The sequence below is a fragment of the Larus michahellis genome, chromosome 12, assembly GCF_964199755.1.
Source record: "Larus michahellis chromosome 12, bLarMic1.1, whole genome shotgun sequence".
Classification (NCBI taxonomy): Eukaryota; Metazoa; Chordata; class Aves; order Charadriiformes; family Laridae; genus Larus; species Larus michahellis.
The window spans coordinates 251,302-273,082 of record NC_133907.1 but is presented as its reverse complement, the minus strand read 5'-3'; the positions used below and the strand labels follow the sequence as shown (position 1 = coordinate 273,082).

The 21,781-nt window shown below is 48.2% G+C and overlaps 1 protein-coding gene across 3 annotated transcripts in view; it reads left to right on the top strand.

Moving 5' to 3' along the window:
- Positions 1 to 20,396, top strand: part of PMEPA1 (prostate transmembrane protein, androgen induced 1) — a 45,605-nt gene extending 25,209 nt beyond the window's left edge. The window contains exons 1-4 of one of the 3 annotated variants that reach the window (XM_074605016.1): positions 4,991 to 5,222; positions 13,107 to 13,261; positions 19,449 to 19,502; positions 19,591 to 20,283. In XM_074605016.1, coding sequence (XP_074461117.1) covers positions 5,081 to 5,222; positions 13,107 to 13,261; positions 19,449 to 19,502; positions 19,591 to 20,136 — 897 coding nt within the window. In that variant the 5' untranslated portion in view covers positions 4,991 to 5,080 and the 3' untranslated portion in view covers positions 20,137 to 20,283. Of the gene's footprint in view, positions 1 to 4,990; positions 5,223 to 13,106; positions 13,262 to 19,448; positions 19,503 to 19,590 lie in introns of those variants that run through there. The other 2 variants (XM_074605017.1, XM_074605015.1) reach the window with 2 other exon arrangements.
- The last annotated feature ends 1,385 nt before the right edge of the window (positions 20,397 to 21,781 follow it).

Sequence of the window (21,781 nt, the reverse complement as noted above, 5' to 3'; positions counted from 1 at the left end):
GAAGGTTGCTCCTTTTGTAAGCAAAAGCTGCAAAACAATATAGATGATAACAGCGCTTGAGGAGAGGCGGAGAAGGGAGAGGTGTCCTGCTGGACGGCCTTGGACAGGGCTGAGGAAATCTGGTCGCAGTTGCAGCCCTGCCGTGACCTGTGTGGCTTTGGCCAACTTGGTCAACCCGTGATTTCAACACTCGTCTGTGGGGCGGCTGGTGCGGCACCACGGCCTGGAGCCTCGGGATGGGGCACGGGGCATCCCCAGCACTGCTCCAGGTGCTGATGGGCTCCTTGGGGCTGCGCTGGGAGGGTGAGCGAGGCTGTGCTGATTCACGTGGGGAAGGTGCCAGAGGAGCGGAGGTTCCCTGGGCACAGCTCCTTGTTTTTTCCGGCTTCTCCACACCACAGCCCTGGGCCAGTGCTGGGTACCGGTCAGTGGGTGTTGTGCTCAGCACAGGTGTTGGTCCTTGTGCCCATGTCCCTCTCAGGGTGCCCATGCTCCAGCGCTGGTCCTACAGGACCAAAGCCTGTTGGGAATTTGCTAAGGGACAGTTTTCCCAGGAATAAGTGGAAATGGAAACTTTCTAGAAGACAGCTGGGGTGGAGGGAAGTGGAAAGGGAGGGCACTACGGAGGGAGACTTGGTAAAACCTGGTATATTCAGCATTCAGCTGGGAGAGGCTGTGGTCTGTGCTGATGACAGCCATAAACCTCCACCTTGACACCCATGCACCGTCACCGCTGGCTGTTCTGCAGCGGGGTGTCCCGCGTGGAGCAGGAAAGCCTGTGACATCTTGCTGCCTTGCAGTGAGGAGAATGCTTTGCTGCTGCTTCCTTTCTGTGCATAGAACAAGTACAGCGTCATGGATCCTCGTGACCTGCAGAATTAAAGTTTCCTTGTTTTGATGGGCCTGGAGACTAATGAAGTGCCTGTTCCTGGGTGCCTCCACGGAGCTGGAGGGGAGCCAGCTGCGGTGGTGCCAGTGGCAGTGGGTGTGGTGCTGGTGGTGCGGCCGAGTGTGGAGCTGCAGGTGCCCCGTCAGTGTGAGGCAGCTCCGCTGCAGCAGGAGACGGGTCTCAAATGAAGCTGGAATCAGAAACCCAATCCCTGCAATTGCTGTGAGCTTTCTGGAGAGGTGGCAAAGCCCTTCCTGGATGGAGCACTTGCTCTCCTCGGAGTGTCCGTGACTGGCAATTTGTCTGTTGGAACAGATGTGGGCAGCAACAGACATCTATTTCTATAACTAGAAACAAATTTGGTAATTGCCTCTTTCAACAGGACTTGCTCAAGCAGGAAATGAAATTCCTAAATGGCAGTTAGCAGAAGTATTTATAGCTAAGTTCATAAATGAGATGTGCTTTCCTTTGTCATGAGTTTCTGCTGGGTGGAAGGAAAGTGGTACCAAGCCACATATTGATCGGGAGTGTTTCCAGGGTGTACAAAAATACTTATTTATTAATGTGTTTATTTTTACTAGCTGTAGAAATACCCCTGACAAATAAAACCTCTTTGGTCTTTCGGGGTGGGCTGGCAGGGTTTGATCCAGATGTTGCATACTGTGTTTTTTCACTCATTCTTTGGTAGGTCTTTTTTCTGGTTCATGCTATTTATGATTGCAAACTGTAAACTCTCATTCCCATGTCCCTCTCTGGATGCTCCTGTTCAAGGGGCGGGTAATGCACTGCCCTCGCTCCTGTCCCGGTCATTGTCCAGGCTGGTGCTGTCATGCCACCTCTCAGGGAGCAGGAGATGCTCTGGTTGTTCTCAGCTTGGTGGGGGCCATCAGCCTTGCTCAGCATTTTCTAGTGAGCGAGCAAATTTACCTGTCCTTTAAGTGCAGAATCAAAATTACTTTTTTCCTTTAATCTAGTTTAGCTGTCCTTACCCTTGGGAGTGACTTCAAAAGCAATGTACTCCCAGTCATCTCGGTAGACTGTGATCAGGCTTACTGTGCACAAAATACATTGTCTCAAAATCCTTGAAATAGGGAGGGTGAGAGAAATAGGCACAAAAAGGGAGGGAAGTGGTTGGCATATGCAAGATTTTAGAGAGTTTGAATGTCCCGAAGAACCTGGTTAGTTCTCATTGCTCTGAGGGAGCTTTGGGAGTCTTTAGGAGTTTCTCTAAACGAGTCTCCAGCTGACAGGTCTCTCCCCAGAGCTGGGGGTGTCCCAGCAGAAAGAGTGGATTACCCCAGCTCTCAGGTTGGCAATTCCCATGTGAAAGCCATGCTGATCCTGCCTTCCTGGCCCTTGAGTGCAGGTCCCACTCCCCGTAACCATGGCCATGCTAGTTTGGGAAGATCACCTTTTAAAAACAGTTACTGTGTTTTAAGGACTAAAAAAATTTCTGAGGCCCAACCAGTCTGATATTTCTATGGCTATAAGCATGAAATGGGGTCATTTCCTTTAAAACAAACAAAAAAAAGGGGGTGGGCGTGCAGAATGAGGCCATTATTTGCCAGTGACTCAGAGGATGTGATGCTTGATTACCCGGGGTGACAAATGAAGAAAATGAACTAAATTAAATGCATAGTGATGGCCCAAGGATTGACACTGTGAACATGACTTCTTGGGGCCCCATCACCCTTTTTCCAGCAATGTTTTTTCTTAAACTGATTCCTTTTCTGAGTCCCACTTGCTCTCTGCCCTCCTGCCCCACTCTCAGCATGCCATGACCAGCTTGCACAGCGTTATTTCTGCTTGCTACCTCAGAACTGGCCATATTGAATCTGGAAATGCAATTTAGCTCTTAACTATACTGATGATGCATGAAGCGGGACCAAATCCAACGGACTCTTCCCAGCTGTCCTGCCTGTTGTCATGGGCCAGATCCTGCTGTCTTTGATGCCTCAATGTTGCTGCTGCAGGTCCAAGATGCTGCTGATTAGTGCCCACAGTAGCAATATCAAGATCGTATTCTGTGTCTGTTTCCAGTACTGCCCATGCTGCCTTGTAAACAAATACAATCGTTGGCAGTATGATGGGGCCTTTGTATGTGGTTTTATGGAGGTATTATTTAGAAGATAAATATAGCAGATGCTAATACACGAATATTGCAGTACTGACTTTGCCTGGTCTGATTGTTTCTAAGATGACCTAACAGATGAGTGGCGGAAGGCGAGTAATCTGCCATCTGAAGTTCTTTGTTCTTTTCATCTCTTCTTCCCTGTCCACAGTCTCCAAGAGGGAGAACGTTGGTCTGTTTAACAAGTGGAGCTCGGCATCTGGTGGATGAAATGGCCTCTGTAAACCAGGAGCAGTGTTCAGTGCTGCACCCTCTCTGGCAGCCTTTGGATTCCAGCTGTTGCCTGGAGCTGTTTTGGTTCTTGCTCAAATTAGAGCAGTTCAAATGTAATGTTTAGCATAATGGGCATGTCCCTTTTCCAAGCAGGGCTGGGAAGGTTGGGCTGGGGCAGAGCTGCTTGCACCAGGCTGTGCTGCTGCTGTTCCAGGGTATTTTCCTCCGTGGCATATGTATGGACAGGGGAGGGCAAGGGACTGTGGCCAGACATGGTCCCAGCACTGACCCCATAGGATGCTGCAGAGTCTGAGTCCCTGCAGCTGCTTACTGAAGAGTTGTGAGTTTATTCTTTCCTAAAATCACAGCTCAGAAGGGTGACTAGATTTAGATGGCTCTTCTCAAGTTCATGTTCTTTAGCCCTGAGCAGCAAAAATGAAGTCCACTCTTTGGCTACCTTGCTTAACCCACATCCTTTTACAGAGGCTTTGATGAGCATCTGGCATAACAACAGCACTTTGGCTGGACTAGATTCTGCTGCGTTTACCCTCGGGTCCTTCCAGGGAGCCACATGCTGCTCCAAAGTGTGCCCAAATTTTGCTGTAACATCTGTCTCCTGCTCTCCAAAAGTGTGCTTGCCCAGCAGGCACCAGTGCAAGCTCTTGGGGCAGGCAGGGCGCTAAACTGAGCACAAGGACTGGGCAGACCTCAGGCCAGCTCTACAGACCCCACTTTGCTCCAGGCCTGCTGCAGGCTAGTTCAGTAATGTCAGCTTCTGGTTCTCTGCTTGCAAAGGACAGCTTGTCGGTACGCATAAGGCAAGGTGGTGTACAGGGTGTCCTCAGCTTTCATTTTCCAAAAGTGATTAGGACTTGTTTTGTGCCCTAATTATTGGGTCATGCAAAGTAGTGGTAGGCTCTCAGCTGTTCGTGGCAAGGACGGTCCTTGTGTGTCTCCTTGCTCTCAATGGTGCCTCTGGGCACTGCCAAAGCTGTGGTGCTCTGAAATGTCAGTGCAGACTGGGGAGGGGAGAGGGTCAGGCTGTCAAGCAGCTGGCAGAATGGATAAGGGATGCCTCTCCTCCTCCTCTGCATCCTGCTGGTGCCCGAGTCCCTGCCCTTGCTGCTGCCTTCAGCCAGAGATGTGGGTGCTGAGAACGGCTGAAAGTCAGACCCATCACTTCTAGTTTAGGGCAGTGTCTCTGCCTACCTGTTGGCAGTAAGTTTTGCGTGAAGAAGGCAGCCCATGTCTATTGGAGAAAATGCTGGGTTGTATCTTTCTTCTGTCTGTCAAAGGCCCGGGGTGGGTAGGGGAGCAGGCAGGGACCTCTGGACCAGCGGCTGAGAGAATGCTCGTATAGGATGCTAATGAAGCAGCCCAGATTTTGGGTGCTGACAGACACCTACTGATGTAAGGCCCGCCCCTATTCCAAGAATTGTTTTCCATTTGCTCTCTGGGGAGCTGCACAGGCTTGCTGAGAAGACTTTAAGGTTACTGGCCTGAAACCGTTCTGGGCTGAAATCTTTGAGCGTCCCTGCTTGGCATCCCACAGAGCTTGTAAGTGCAGAATGTGGGGAATCATGGACAGGGAGGAAGGATGCATGGACGCTTTTCAGCTCCAAGCTTCAAGTTATTGCCTGTACCAGTGTGATTTGGACTTGCATTTCTCCCTGCCACCTTCCTGATTACTCTTGAATAGCCTCCTCTGCACATGCTCAGTCGAAAAGTAGCTGTACCCTTATTTGTGTCTTTTACATGCCTTTTTTGTGTAACTAGAGCACTGCGATGAAGGGCTGCAAGGAACCTGTTTAAACAGAAGAAGCCCAAGGGTGGCAGTGGATGAAAAGATGAGAAAATTGGGAGGAGAGGGACCTGCAGTCAGAGCCGTGTGCATCTGTGCTGCATCTTGCTCTGAGTCATGCAGCCAGGGCAGCTCTGTGGATATTGGAGGTGTTAATGGAAAATCAGGGATGAAAGTGATGGCTGCAGGTTTGTGAACTCTTTTCATTAATTCATCCGGTTAATTTTGCCATGCCTGGAAAGACTCGGGGGGGGGGGGGAGGGATGTGCGTGTAGAGACCCTCCTTTCTGGGGTGTGTGTGGGGTGTGCATGGAGGACGGAGTGTTGCAGTCAGTTGAATTTAGCCTAAATCCCCAAGGATTATGTAAGAAGCTGGGACATGTGGTGTGACATTACAGTGCCACCATATTTAGCTGAGGGTAGGCAGCAATTCATTTACGGGTTTCATAAGCTTCAGGATGGGATGTGGCCCGGCTGTCCCCAGTCCCTGGGGCTGTGCCGGGGGCTGCTGTGGGACCGTCCCACCAAGATACCCAGTCCACGTCATTGCAGGCTCTCGGCCAGGATCTGTTGAATCCTGGTGCTGAGTCACTGGTGTGAGCCAGGCTTCCCAGATAACTGTGAAGCGGAAAGGGGTGGAAAGTGCTGCTTCATCATTGGAGCAAGGGCCCTGAGGGCAGACAGCAAGGTGCTTTTCTCAGCCTTGCTTTCTCTAACCATCACTTACCTCTGTGCATGGTGCCGACAGGTATCCTGCTGCTCCCCCACCCCCCCAGGAGGCACATGTTCACCCAAGGGCCGGTTGCTAGCAGAGGGCTCGGGTGCCCTGTGCGATGGGTTCGTTGTTCATGACAGTAGGTTTGTGCCCAGTAGTTGCATCCCATTGCTCGTGAGCTCTTTGGCTCCATGCTCGTGCCAAGGGCTGTGCCCCTCCTGTGGTCCCAGGAGGGACGGGGTTCCTTGGTGAGGCCAAGTTGGTGGTGGGTCTTGTCCTGGGCTGAGTGACCTGGGGAAAGACTTTGTCCCTCTGCGGTGGATGGGCTGGGAGCCTGGGCTGATCTAGGTGCCTGGAGACAGCACTCCTCCGCTTGCCGTGCTGTGTCTCCCATGCCAAGCTTTGCTCCAGCTATTTGCCCTCTTTGGCTTCCCTGGGACCTTAATTCCGTCGTTGCCCACTGCCAGCCTCCACTGTCTGCATCAGCGTCATCCACAGGCTGTGGCTCTGCCACCTGAGCAGGGCAGGAGGCTGCGGTGGGCCCATGATGTGGGCAAACCTGTGCTCTGAAACCCTGTGTGGGCATCTGCGGGCCCTGCTGGGGTGGTCAGGGGTGCTGCAGGGGCAGGACGGAACCAGGGAGTTCAAACTGCCTGCCATCTTTAGCCTTTGTTCTCTGGAGGGTAGAGAGGTGCTGCCCAGGTTTGTACGAGACCTGATTGCATCTCTTTGTACTTCAACAGGAAAGTTAGAAAAGTCTCAGTCTGTTTCTGTGCATTTTATTGAGGCTTGTTAGGCAGCAGGAGGAATCTCTGTACAAAACTATCCTGTTCAGTCTTGGTGTAAAAGTTGTAGTGTGTCGGAGAAAGCGAAGACCAGAGGTGAAGGCACAGTACGTGGTGGGATTCCTTGACTCTTGCATTCAGCACTTACAGGATGTTGCTCTGGGAACATAAGTGATGTCTAATTAACAGTAGTCCCTATGTATGGTGGAAAATGGCCAGCCTGGAAACTTCCATATGGCTGGGGTGCGGAGTAACATCCCAGCATAGACAAGGGCTCTGTTCTGTCAGATCGCAGGTGTTTGTGGAGGGTCTTCAACAAGATGGTCCTTGCACTGCAGTGGGCTAGAACCAGTGGCCAGCCGAAACACCCCTCTGCCCAGCCAGGAGCTGGCTGCTGGCGAGCGCCCGCGTGGGCAGCGGTGGCACAGCAGTGCTGTTTCCACAGTTCTCTGAAAAGTCCTGATATAGCAAAATCTGCATTGTTCTCAGCTTCTTTTTATTCTCCCTGACTCTTGTTTACTTTTAGATTTTTCTGTTACCCAAATTCACGTCAGTTTCTAGATGAGGGGAAACCACTGGAGTTCAGTTTTCATTTTAAAGCCACTTTTTTGTCTTTTCTGTGACCTGTGCTATTGCAGATGTTGGAGCAATGTTGGAAGTTTCCCTGTAGCGGTGAGGCTGTGCCCAACACTCCCAAAACCTGATGAAGGCTTTGCCTGCCTCTGTTACCAGATTTCCCCTCTGTTAGGTGCACGGAACAACCTTAAAACAGGGTTTTAGATGTATTTTTCCAAAGAATACTAATAAAATGAGTGATAATGGGGCTCTGATGCTGAGGGACAGTCATGTCAGTATCCAGAAGCTGAGGTGCATATACCGTCCATCCTGGCTAAAATTTAACTGATGGCTCATTAACTTTCAAGAGCGAGGCTTGCTCGGGAGGTCTCCCATCCTGACTGGGGTGCAGCAGGGAGTTGGGTTGCCTCACACCAGGCTGATGTCCACCAGAAGATGAAATCAGCAGCAGGAGTTTGTTTTTAATCCGTGCCCTTAGGAGCATATTTTTGATAGTCTGTGTGAGCTTGTGACTGGACTGATCGTGCTTGAACTGTCCCAGCAATCTGTTTCAAGTCAGAACTAAGGGGTTTTTAATGATAAAAATACCCAGAGGAAGTGAAAGTGAACATAGGAGAAGCAAAGTATTCTGCAGGGGATTCTCTGCTTGCTTTAATTTTGTCTCAGCAGAACAGACTTGGGTTTTAGCACAGTGCACCACAACATTTATGATGACTGGCATATTTTTTAAAACTTTTTTTCTTAGGAATTGTGGCTAGTGCAACTACATTTGTTCAGCTTAGCCATTATCTCCTGAGTAATTTCACTTCTTCTCATCACTTCTCTCACGATATGCAATTCCAATATACATAGAAATTATAATTGAAGCTTACAGATAACTGTTTTGACCTGCAGATGTGTATTATAGGTGTCTGAACGCAAAGGTCATCTTGGCTGACACCCTGTCTGAAAGCTGTTCTGTCCACTTATAAATGATAGCTGGAGTACCTGTAATTACTGCAGCAAAATGCAGGTGTATATATATATTTTTTTTCCTCCTCTTTATACTTGCCAGTGCTTTGGATCATTTGTCTTCAGTGGTGATACTCTTATGTGGAAGGAAGAGCATTAATAATGTTTATAGTAAGCATTTTATGAGCTGTAGTATAGCTGTAAAAAGTAAGGAAATGCGTTTAAAGAATATCATAGCCTCACCTCCCCTGCAGCTGTTGTGAACCGTGTGTGTGTGTGCAGAGGCTCAGCGCTCCATCGACTCAAATAGCTCTGCCTCCATGCAAAAATATGTATAAATTTTAAAACCAGTGGGTGCTGAGCATTTTGTTCATAGGCAGTTGAAGAAGCTCTGAGATATACCTTTCTGCAGCTGCTCTTATCGAGCTGTGAATGTGGTGCTGGTGGGAGGAATGGGGCTGGGTGCCACATTGGCCATGCCGGTGCGGTGCCTCCCCATGGGCACCACCTGCAGCCACCTTCCATTTTCATACGTTTCTGACACTTCAGAGCCGTAACGTCACGGTGGCTGGGCAGCAAGGGCATGTGCCGCTTTCCTCTAGCGAGCCTTCTGAGCAGAGAGCAGCCTGCGTGCTGCAGAGTCTGCTGGTGTTGGGAAGCGATGGAGTCTCCTGGCATTCCCTCACAGAAATCTGCTATGAAACACTTAGGGCCCTGCGTGGTTTAAAGTGGCGAGCGAGTCACAAACTTGAAGAACGGGACATGACAAGTGATTTTACTTGGTCACGAATATCCAGTTTCAGGATTGTGAGAATCTGGGGGAAAAATGCTTAGTTGCAAAACAGTTGCATGTGTGCTGATCGACTCCCAGAGCTGCCGCGTCTAGACAGAAAACACAGAAAAGCAGGTTGTGTCACTTCAATGTGATGTCTGAACCTGTTAGTTTGAAACGTATTCTGGAGTAAAAATTATGCAAAATCAAATTATTGTGACCTTACTTTGCATTTGCAGGCTGAATGTGCCCGTGTTGTAAAGCTGAGTGCATTTATAATGCTTCCCTTGGGGAAAATTACAGAGAGAAATGGAATGAGGTCCCTTCTAATTGAAAAGTGGCAATGATTAGGAAGACAAATACAGAATGTGTTGAGTATTTTTTTTCTTGTTTTTTTGTATGTGTGTTTTTAAGAATACCAGTGGAATTATAAATTATGTGCTTTGCAGTTTGTCTTGTTTTTCATTCCCCAAAGGCTTTTTATTAGCATAGCAGCTGAATTGTGCTTGTATAATAACATATTAACTCCAAGTTTGGGGTTTTTAATGATCTTTCTTCATTAGTTTGACTGAGCTGCTTGGATGAAATCTTACCGAGTGTATCCAGCTTTCCAGCATGTTGGGGTTTTTTTTTCCCCTTCTGCAAATGAAGCCCATGGAGACAAGTTAAAACAGAGGGGGAGTTGGCTGGAACTTTGGCGCCTCGGATGGGTATGAATCTCTTGAAACTTGAAAAGCAGAAATTGAGTTGGGGTTGATTCGGTGCACACACACACACCCCCGAAGGCCAGATTTGGCAGCATGAGCGTTCTTGGGATTAAAGCACATCTCAAGGTACCTGACGCTTTTGCTCCTAGTCTCTGTAAGGCTGTGCTGCTCCACAGGCCGGGCCCAGGTAGAGCAGGACTTGGGCACCGCGCGCGGCTCCCCCAGGGCGAGGCCTCCTCGTCTGTATGTACGCTCCTAGTGTGAGCGGCACAGGGTTAACTTCTAGTGCTTGGGAAGACTGCACTTTAGAAGACTCCAGTGTCTGAATTTGTGAAAATATTTACTTTATAGCCAGCTACGCTACATGGGTTTCAAGGCTTCAGTGTTTTCAAGTTTAGCCAGGTACAGGGAGGAGGTGGAGCAAGACCCAGGCACTCGACCCAAGCTCGCCAACAGGATCATTTCATACCACGAACATCACATTCAATATAAATTAGAAAGTTTGCTGCAAAGTTCTCTCTCCCTCAATGGCTGTGATCCTGAGAACTCCTTGCCCCGGTGAGCCCTTCCCTGCCCTCGGACGCCGCAGCGCTCGCAGTGCCCAGAGTGTCACGCTGCTGGGAGTGCACAGGTTCCTGCTGACAGAATGGGCTGAGTATGATCCTTGTATATTTCATATTGGCATCTGGATCAATACTGGCTCTTTAGTGTTATTAATGTTAATTACCTAGCCTCATCCCATTAAATATGTTTATATTTCAGCCCTCAGGTTTCCTCGTTTTCACCCCGATTCCTCTTCCTGGGTGGGGAGGGGTCATTAGTTGATAGAATAATTGTCTAAACGACAATAAATTGTTGTGAGTTTCTCAAACCATAACAATGTATAGCACTGGGAAGAAAGTTTAATTTCAGCAGCACCACCAAAGAAGACATGGGGGCAGGTGCATTTCTCATGTATGATACTTAAATGTTGGAGCCCTCATCTGTTTGCAGGACAAGGACAGACGTGCTCCACTGCAGCAACTGAGCTGTTGCTTCCCTGTGCTGTTGAAGGAGATCAGAGAAGAGCAAGCCATTGGCATGAAAAGGCCAAAGTCTGAATGGGGGGAGCTGATCAGGTTTTATCAGTCAGATGTTTCACCAAACCCGTTTGCAGCTTAATTGTTCTCTCTCCTCCCACAAAGAAAGATATTAAAATTCCTCTTCTATTGATAACACCAGTGTGACTGCTGTAGCATTAGACTAGATTCCACACAGAAATAACCCAGTTTAGAGTTTGAAGAGCAAGGTGTGATGCATGGCCGAACCCCCCATCACCCTGCAGGTTGAGCCTGTCCCAAGCACCAGCTCCAGGAGAGCATTGATAGAGAGATGGGTCAGGAGGAGCCTCCCTGGCAGAAACCGGCATCCCCTCCCTCCTGGTAGTCACACGGGGCCTTGCTATTGCACCTCTTTGCGACTGTTTTTTGTAATACCCCAATTGCAGGAGTCCCAGAGCCAGGGATGGATGGGGATGGATGAGACACCGGTGTGTTGTCCCAGATTCTGACGGAATTCCTACCCTTTCTTCTGCTTCAGGCTCTGCTCGTTATATGTCTGTACACGTGTGCAGGAAGCTTGGTTTAGGTCGTTTGTAAATGACACATGTGTGGTTCCCACAGGCGAGCTCTGACGCTGCTTTGGGGCTGGGCCATAAATTGTTGGGGACGTGTGTTTTTTTCAGGCTTTTCCCGTCACAGTGGCATTTAGGTACCTTGCTGGGGTTGCTGGAAAAGACCCAGAGCTCCTCTTTTAAGAAAGTGCCTTTAGTTAACAGGCATTTTTAAGGCAAAACTCCTTTGCAATGATCTCAATAGCTTTTAATCCCTTTCTTCCCGCCCCATGTGCAGTCTTGCAGTGTAGAGGTAGTGGTGTTTTAGGGGTGCTGTAAGTGTATGGGCTCCAAGTCACTCATGCATCTAACTTTAAGTGACAGATAAGGCTCCTGATTTCAAGGCATAATTCAGCTTTTTGAAGGTGGTGGGCAGAGCTGGTTAAGCATTTTGGGCAATGGCAGAAATAGCTGCTGTTTAGCAGAATGAGCTCCAAGGTTACTGGCAGCACTTACCACCTGAGCCATTTTCTTGACATTTATTTGCTCTTACTGGCACTTAAATGCCACCTGCCAGGAGAAAACTTTCCATAAAAAAAAAAATAAAATTAAATTTGCCTGACTCAGCAGAAGTCACCCCAGCTGGTACAAACAGTGTGATGCTGTGCTTCGAGGCGTGATGGGTCGTCTTACGTATCTATAGATACATATGTGTGTCTGTATAGGTAAAATACAGATGTCAGCATCCATTCTAGCTGAGGGCACAGCTTTCCAAAACTGGATTTTATAGCTGTCCCTATTGAGAAGAAAACAAAGTTTAAATCCCCAGAATTATTGAATTTTATGACAAGCACTGAAGTTGCTGCTGCCCTGTCCTGGGTATGGCGAGCCCTGGGCACTGCTGGCACGAGGAGGCTTGGGGGAGTGACCGAGCAGTTTGGGGATGGCATCTGCTCTGTGTGCTAAATCCATGGAAATAATGACCCCAGCGCTACATTTGCCTCCGATACTCCATTTTCCTTAGACTAAGAGAGGTGTGAGGAATTATTTCCTTAGGAAATTTTAGGAATAGCTTCTTACTGCCTCCTGCCAAGTGTCTCCGGAGTTAACTGGATAGTCTGTTGTTTGCTTGTTCTTCTTTGGAGGATTTTTGGCAGTTTTCCTTTATGCCACTTCAAGCCACTCAAGCTGCTGGTGTCAGCTGGCTGAGCCCTGTGCTGAGGGATTTCTGGAGCTCCGGGACGTGGGCCCTGTGGGCAGCCGCATTGTTCCTGTCTGGCGTCTTGCTGACATGCAGGAGGTCGCCCCACCTGTGCCTTGCGGCTGATGAGCCGGTGCCAGGGAGAGGGGTCTGCCGGCGCCAGGGAGAGGGGTCTGCCAGCACCGGTTCCTGCCATGCCATGCTGCGGGCTCCCCGTGCCGCTGTCCCACCTCCATGACAGAGGGGACGATGTGTGCCTGGTGCAAGGCTGTGCTGAGGAGGACTTCAGTCCGATCCTCCCTGGAGGAAGGAGCAATGGTGATGGGAAGAGAATTGCAGAAATTGAGCTTGCATTTAGCTAAATTGTTTCATTAGGATGAATTGTGCTGGTTCATAGCTCCATGGCCCTGAGCAAGGCACATGAAGCACTGAGATGCTGCTGGTTGTGTATCTGGCGGTGGGGGCATTCCAGCACACTGTGATGGGAGGGCTTTGGGATGTCCTGTTTGCATTGTAGCTTGGAACCACTCTGCTTCATAGAGCATCTTGAAAGATCCCTCCTAGAGACTCTTCTGTGTCACTGAAAAAGTGAATTAATGAGGTTTTATTAAGTAGCTGGGTTCAAAGCCGGTAGAGTCCAGGTAGGTGTGTGTGAGAGCTTTACTGGGGACAGATGCAGTGGTGTCATTGGCGTCTTGGCCACATTAGTCCTTCCTGTGCTCTATTACATGCTGCTTTTTCTGGTGGCTTAAAGTCTGTCTCTCTCTTTTGCAGCGGAGTTGGAGTTTGTACAGATAATCATAATCGTGGTGGTGATGATGGTGATGGTGGTGGTGATCACATGTCTGCTGAACCACTACAAACTCTCTGCGCGATCCTTCATCAGCCGGCACAGCCAGGGGAGGCGGAGAGATGAAAACCTCTCATCAGTAAGTCACCCCGTGCTCTTACAAGCCATATCGTCCTGTGCTGTTTGCCAAATGATGTGACACTGTGGAAACATCAGAGCCAAAGGCATTTGTTTGGGTCAGGTTTGCTCATGTGGCGCTTGACACTGCATGAAGAGACACCCTCCAGGTTGGGTCTTGGCATTGTCTTCTGTCTCTCAGTTATTGGGGAGGGGGCCCTTTTAGGGATGCCTCTGGCTCTTCAGGTTCCTATATTTTGTGATATATGGATAGCTGTAGCTTCTGCCTTTGCCCTGAGCTTTGCAATTCAGACGTTACGTTAGTAAAGTAACTGCACAAGGCTGTTCTTGGCACGTCCTGTTCCTGAAACGACCACGTACCCTCAGCTGGTTGGGGTGCACATGCCTTACCTTTAACAGCCCCAAACTATCGAGTCCTTTGGAGGCTCCAGTTGGAGACCCTCAAGTGACTGTATAAAAACTTAGTGCCTGCCTTGAAGAGAATAGGAAATTTTGAAAGACTTTCTCCAGTTTTCACCAGTGGTGCTGCCACTACTGTAGTGGAGGGGTCAGAAAACACTTGTCAGCCAGACAAGCAGAAATCTCTCTGAGGGGATGCTCAGGGGATTCCCTGCGTAACCCAGGCTCCCTGCTTCATAAAAGCCCAAGCAGAAACATGTTAATTGTACCTCTGTCAGGGACTCGAGGGGCAGCCTCTCCAGCCCTGAGGCAGATGTTGGTTTATGCTATTTGCTCAAATGCAGCATCTCAGGGACTTACGAGAACCTGTAGAGAAAAGACTTCATGTTTTTGTGGAGGGTGAGCAAGTACTATTCACTGCTGCCTACATGTCTCTGTCTTCAGTGCAGGGATATCTTGTACTGATACTTCTTTTTTTTTAGCATTCACTCTGAAGGATCTTAAAGCTCTTTAAATGATAGGGATTCTTCAAGGTCACTGCTTTGCACGCTCTCCTCTTCAGGCTTCAGGGCAGGCTGAGTGCACCGGGGCTGCCTTGGGGTGGTTGGTGTGGAGCTGTGCTCTGTTCTATCAAATCCACACTCGCTTCAAAAAAGTGCAAGTACTGGGATTGCTTCCTTTTTTCTTTTTTTTTTTCTTCTATTTTTTTCTTTTCTCTTTGTTTTCCTTTTTTTTTTTTTTTTTTAATCCGAGAGATTTCTAACACTTCCTGTTAAATAAGTCTTTGGTACGGGGCTGTCAAAGGCTGTCCAGCCAGCAGGTGCCCAGGGCGCAGGCTGTCCCTCTGCTCCGCAGCGGCTCTTTTTGTCACGCATTATGCACAGCAGATGATGGTCCCTTACTGATGCACGGTGCCGAGGTGAGGAGGACGACCTATGGGAAGGGGAGCTGTGCAAACCCGGAGCGCAGTTGAACCACCCGGTGTTTTGTGAGCTGTGGGCACAGGGGTGAGCTTGGCCTCCGGCCGTTTACCAGTGCTGTACCGGGAGTGCGTGATGCCGTATTCAACCATCTGGCGAGGGCAGCGGCTGCTCAAGCGCCTGCCTGTGTCGGGATGGAGCTGAACTCCCCTCGCATGTCCTGGCTCCTCCTGCACTTAGAGAAATCCTGCGTCTCTTCTCACCATCCTGTGCCCCCGCTTCCAACAGTAGCAGAATGTGGGCATCTGAGCACATGAGTTATTAAATATAGCAGAAAGATTGTTTTCCCATTTCCAGATTTTTTTTTTACTGTTTTATCATGTCTGGAATGTCTTACTTGAACAATACCAAAATGTTTCATTTTACATTTTCAAAGCAAGTATCATATAAGGCCTTTTTTATTTTAATATCCTAATTTGTTTTCTTAAGGGGCCTGGTTTTTATTTTCTTTAAAAAGAGGAGAGAAGGCTAACATGGAAAGAGAAGAGAAGATCACATGGAGATTGAACAAAAATTTCAGGTTGAATCATCAAAAATTGTTGACTGTTTAAAAAATAATGCCTTTTTTCCTTTCTTCTTTTTTTTTAATTTTTTTTTTTAATTTCACCATAACAAAATTTCCAGTCATTTTTCAGCCCAGTTCCCACACCAAACCAGCTCATTTATTTATTCAGCCTTCAGACACAACAGCAATTAAACAGCTTTTCAGCAAAGGTTTACCTCCGTGCCTCTGCTGGACCTCGGTGGGGATATGGTGTCTTCAAAACCTTCCTCAGAGCTAAGGAGATAAAGGCGAATGCACTGTCTTGGGGGTTTTCCCCACGAGATTCCTGTATGATTCTTGCCCTTCTCCCCGCCCCGTCTGATGGAGTGGCAGCTGAGCTTCCCTGTGGCCCCAGCGCCCTCCCGATGGGACAGAGAAGCCCCTCGTGTGCTAAGCAAGAAGGTTGTTAACAGTGGAATCAGTCATCATAAAGATCTTAAAGGTAGCTCTGTTTGTATTCAGCACAGCGTTTCTTTTTGCAGAAAACAGCTCTGGTCCAAATGAGCATGAAAGGCTGGGAGGTGGAAGCTGCGCTGAACTGGATACCAGTTTATGTAATCCATTAAACCTGTACTGAACTGGTGTTGGGCTTTTTAAATCCCAGACTTCATTTTGCTGTTGCAGACAGGCTCCAGAGCTGCCTACATGCTTTTCATCTTTTAAAATATTAAAGTAGTTCATCCCATGGTCAAGATGCTGCTAGGTCTCCTGGAGTTGTCCTTTTTTGTTTTTGTAGCTCAAAAATTACAACTGAAGGAGAAATTAATTTCCCTGAAGGTTTTTTTTTTAAATGCAGTTCTTGCTAGCAAGGAATTTTTGTATTACATCATGTGTTTTTCCATTACCGTTCTTGCTGTACTTAAACTCTGTCTCCTTGTAACAAGTACCTTTATTTCTTCCAGAACTTAGAGTATTTAAGAAATGCTACTAAAAACTTTGTTGCAATAATAATGGCACTGACTCCATGCCTTTGGAACACTAATATTCCACTCCACCAAGACGAAGTAGTTTAAATGCAATTTCCAAGCATACCTTTGTCCCCGAAAATGGAAAATACAAAAGTGATTCTAGGTTCTGTAGTGAGTCCTGGAATATTTGTGGAGGCTTTTACAGGCGTATTGCTCATCAAACAGCAGTGTCTCGGCTCTCACTTCAGAATGGCTTTCTAGACTCAGCCATTGTTGAGATGAATTCAAGTTCTAAGTATTCCAAAAATCAGAGGTGAGCAAGGAGAGCTGGGAGCCCTCTGATCATCTTCTTGGCCTCCTCCGGCCCCACTCCAACAGCTCCGTGTCCTTCTGCTGTTGGTGCCCCAGCGCTGGAGGCAGCACTGCAGGGGGGTCTCACAGAGCGGGGCAGAGGGGCAGAATCCCCCCCTGGCCCTGCTGCCCACGCTGCTGGGGATGAGCCCAGGCTGCGGGGGGTTCTGGGCTGCCAGCACACGGTGCCGGCTGATGTTTTGCTTGTCATCAGCCAACACCCCCCAGTCCTCGTCAGGGCTGCTCTCAATCCATTCTCCATCCAGCCTGGATTTGTGCTTGGGATTGCCCTGACCCAGGTGCAGGACCTTGCTCTTGGCCGTGGTGAACTTCATTGTCTCTCTGCCGGTCCCATTTTAATGGTGTTCCTGCTGGTTTGCTACTCTTGCATCTGTGTGTTGCCCAGAGCATCGTTCTTGGACCTCATCTGTGCAAACAGATGAGTTAATGTGTGAGCCAGGGCCCTTCCTCTGAATGCCTGGGTCGTGTACTGGGTGCAGGCTTTGGGTGAGTGGGTGCTTAGAGGTGGGGGTGTTTTGGGCAGCTCAGGTCAGGGGGGTGTGTGTGGGTGCCCCTGGTGCCTGCCGCGGCAGGCAGCCTCGTCTGTGCACAGTGATGCTTCGCACCCTGGGGAGCGCTGGGCTGCATCCACTCTCGCGGGAGCCACCTGACATCGCTCCCAGGAACAGGGGAGCAGATGGGATACTGCCATGGCACTGACCACTGCCAAGTTAAATATAAACATCTAGCAGAAGGCAGTGGGGTACTCGCTGCTCAGGAAGTCTGCCACAGGGGCATGGCAAAGTAAACAGGATTTTCAGAGTGCTTCCCGCTCCTGCCCACTGCTTCAGCCTCCTTTGGGATGAGGTGAAGGGCTGGAAACCCTCCCCATGCCCTTGGTGCCAGCACCGTGGCCGAACAGGGGGTTAGAGGTGAGGATTTGATCTGTGGCAGATGCAGTTCCTCTTGGGTCTTTTGGCTGCTGGGGGAATTTGACTGTAGACATCCCTGCAGGCAAGAAACACATGTAAAATAGACCAGACTAAACAGTTGATGCCTGTGTAAACAGTTGCATACTGAAGTCTCAAGGTCTGTATAAAACTGCTGAGGAAGGGCTATGTGGCACATGGCTCAACCAGCGCATACATCAGCTGTAGCTGGGGAGGGTGCCGGTATTGCGGCACTTAACCTCTGCTCAGAGGAGATGCTCCCTAAAAAACACTGAGAGGTGGGAAGAATCTGGGCTGTCTCATTTCCATATAAATCACTGTTTTCCTTGCACTGGCAACAGGACTGCCTTGAGGTTTATGTGCAGAGCTGAGCTTCAAAAACAGGAACTCGATGGGATTCTCTCCATATCTGATACCACGTGCGATGCCACAAGGGAGAATATATTCCCAAAAACGTGGGAGGGATGGATCTAACGGGTGTCTCTGCCCACAGGGGCACCGCTGGTCTGTCCACTCTCCAAGACGCTTCTGGGGGACTGGAGATGCTGCTCAGCTGCTTACTGGGATAGATGGAAAGGTTTGCAGCAGTGTTTCCCTTGCATGCTGCAGCCTGGTATGAGGCCAGATGTGCTTCACAGCTGGAGGAGGTCCCGGGAGCACGAGACAGGCAAAATCCCTTCTTGACTTGTCAGCGAAGGTGTCTGTGGTGCTGCGGTACCACTGCAGCTTTTTACAGGCTTTCACTGGGGCATCAGGCTGCCCAGACCAGCCACCACGGTTACTATAGAAATAGGTATTTTCATAGTAGGAAAGCTTGTGGTTTGCTCATCTGAAAGTCCTGCTGCGTAGGCTGGGCCCCAGAATGGCCTTCAGATGGGACACCTTAAAGGGAAAAAGAAACACCCTTGGTGGGTTTTTTTTTTTCCCGCTGGTGGTGAATAGTTCTGCCTGTGCCTGGCTTACTAGTGCCAGAACTGGAGACTCACCTGCAAGGAACTGAGAAGTGCCAGCTATACCAGGTTTTAATTATGAGCCTTTTGGCTTGTTTTCCTCCGTCCCTGCCTGCCGGATGGATGTTGCTATATGTGAATATCAGCAATATTTAAATATTTTAGTTCTTAAGGCAAAAGTGTCTAGGGTGAACTGTGCAAATGGGAAGAACCATTGTTTGTTTGTTTTGATCATGAATCGTAAACTAATCTCATGGTTTGGGGGAAATTGGCTTGTGGCTTTCTCATGCCTGGGGTTGTTGGCATGTGGGATTGGATTGCAGGATCAGGGCGATGTGATGCTTGCAGCATAAGGAAGACTCTAGACCACAGTTCCTCAGTCTCTTTAAGCCAAGGACGACCCATCCTTTTGAGGAAAAAATACTCTGAAACCATCCTGTTGCTATAGATTTCTTTTTTTTTTTTTTTTTAGCCAAATCAAAATTAGGCTTAACATTTGGTTATTAACTTATTATCTTTATTTTTACATGATTTCCTTGATTGTGTGCATCAGAATGTGGGTGTAAGGTTTTTCTTTTTTCCTTTTTTTTTTTTTTTCTTTTTTAAAATCTTGTCATTATTTCATGGAGCATTTTGTGATGTCTTGTGAATCACCCACGGCTCATGGATCACAAATTGAAAAATACTCCTCTGGCGTGTTTGAACCAGGGAGAGAAACATGCTGGGTGAGCGTGGGCAGGAGGGGGGAAGTCTGCAAATGGGAGAGCATTGTTTGCTGGTGTCATTCTCATCATTCATTCTGCAAGCGATCTATTAAATATAAACAGAGGTGAAAATTGAGTGTAACTTTAACCAGAAGTGTTGTTTTTCAGTGGTAATATGCTAATACCCCTAGCATATACCCTTAGGATACCCCTACTAGAGCTGGCTGCCCAGGTAGAGGAGGGCACGTGCCCTGCGCTGCCGCTGGGGCGCACTGGCGGCAGCGGCAGCAGCATCTTGCCTGGGCTTCGGTGAAGGGTGAGAGCGGGCACCAGCCGTTCACAGGAGCAGAGCCCCCGCTGCAGCCGGACTCACTCTGCGCTCTCTTCTCCTTTCCAATGCAGGAGGGGAGCCTGTGGCCTTCGGAGAGCACCATGTCGGGGAATGGAATAGCAGAGGTGAGGGCGACGCGGGTGCGGGTGCCGCTGCCTCTCCTGCGCCCCTGGGCTGCGGCATCTCATGCTTCCCTCTTCTCCTCCCTTTCAGCAGCAAATCTACACCCCGAGACCCGGTGACCGCCTGGCAGTGCCGTCCTTTCTGCAGAGGGACCGCTTTAACAGGTTCCAGCCGACCTACCCCTACATGCAGCATGAGATCGACTTGCCACCCACCATCTCGCTGTCGGACGGCGAGGAGCCCCCTCCGTACCAGGGACCCTGCACGCTGCAGCTGCGGGACCCCGAGCAGCAGATGGAGCTCAACAGGGAGTCAGTCCGGGCCCCCCCCAACAGAACCATCTTTGACAGTGACTTGATAGATAACTCTGTGTACGGGGGGCCGTGCCCCCCCAGCAGTAACTCTGGGATCAGTGCAACCTGCTATGGGAGCAACGGTAGGATGGAGGGACCGCCGCCAACCTACAGCGAGGTGATAGGGCACTACCCCGGGTCGACTTTTTACCAGCACCAGCAGAACAACGGGATGCCCTCCCTCTTGGAGGGCAGCAGACTCCATCATTCACAAATCAATGGCCTTGAGAGCACAACTGCGTGGAACAAAGAGAAAGAGAAACAAAAAGGGCATCCCTTTTAAAAAAAAAAAGAAAAAAAAAAAAAAGGCAAGAAAGTAAATGAAACACACTGCACTTCTCGTTAAAAGAAAAAGGGGAGAGTGAGTGAGTTGAGGAAGATGAGCAAAGGAAAAAAAAAAAGAAAGCCCTTCCCCATCTCTCCATGTATAAATATTTACTTGTTATGTCTGGTCTGAATGCACAAGCGTACCAAGCTTGCAAAAACATTTCTTTATTGAGCTGTGTCTAGACGTTTAAAATGGAAAAAAACCCCACACCAACTGTAGTCCTTTTTTGTTTGTTTGTTTCTAGTTGAGCTGTGTGTGAATGCTTTTTCTTTTGTTTATTTCACTTATCTTTAAAGACAAAATATTTGCACAAAAACATTTTGTTTAAAGATCTGCAATATAAATATATAAATATATATTAAAAATAAGAGAAAGTGTATGTGTAAGGAGCGGGAGTATTTTTGTATTAGAAGAGGCCTATTCACAAAAAAAAAAGTTGTTTTCTGAACTAGAAGAAAAATGGCAATTTTTTGAGTGCCAACTCAAAAAACGTGTATTACATTGTAAAAAAAAAAAAAAAAAAAACAAAACAAAAAAAAACAAACAAAAAACAAACAAAAAATCAAAAGCAGGGGTTTAGAGTTATTTATATAAATGTTGAAATTTTGCACTATTTTTTAATATAAATATGTCAGTGCTTGTGTTGGTCAAAGCCTCTATCATGTCTACCATGAACCTGTTAAGGGATCTGTGTTGAAGTGAAGAACAAAGTAGCTGGAAGGGGGTGGAAAACGCTGAAGTGGAGATGCCAGCCCGGGGAGGAGCGGTGAGCGAGACTGCATCTTATGCAAATCCGTAATTTCCAGAGTCCTTGCGCGTGGCCACCAACAGTCACGGCTCTATACATTCCCTACAAAGCAAGAGGAGTCGGTGTGTATGTGTATGTTATCCAGTAGGATTATTGGAGTAAAAAGGTAAAATGAAAACTCCCTGCTTCTAAGAGTCAGTAGCGACTGAAGCAGGCAAAAATTACTTGATTATTTTTTTTTTTTTCTTCTGGACAGCCTCTAACCTTTTGGGGGGGGTGAGAATAAACTTCTGTGTCTGAAGGAACAAAGTGGTTTTTGGTTCATTTCTTTCAATGTTCAATTGAAGGGCCATATTTGAAGCTAAAGCAGTGATTATGGAAGTTCATCTGAGTAAATGATAATGTACCCACCAGCGGCCTTTCAGCTGGGCTTTAAATATCTCATTGAAAGTACGAGCTGAAAAGTGTGGTTGGTGGTGGTGAAAGTAATTTTCCTTTTGTATTAACCTCCCAAACCTCTGCTTGGGATAAATGGGTGCAGCCATGTCTCGCAGCTCCGCCATCCCCTGGGCTGCCTCAGGTCTCTGCTATTTTTTACTTTATTATCCTAGCTAAAGAGGCATCAGATACAGTAGGTGGAAATGAATCTGCTCCTGTGATGTATTAATTAAAGTCTAAAGAAATATGCTTAACGCTTTAGAAGCAAACCCCTTTTACCTCTTCTGAAGATGTCCTCATCCACAGCAGCACGGTCCCTCCTGCCCGCTGGGCATTCTGTGACTTTAATTTATCTTGGTTTCGGAAGCGTTTTGTCTTACTATGCTATTGTTTACATTTTTATATTGTGTAGGT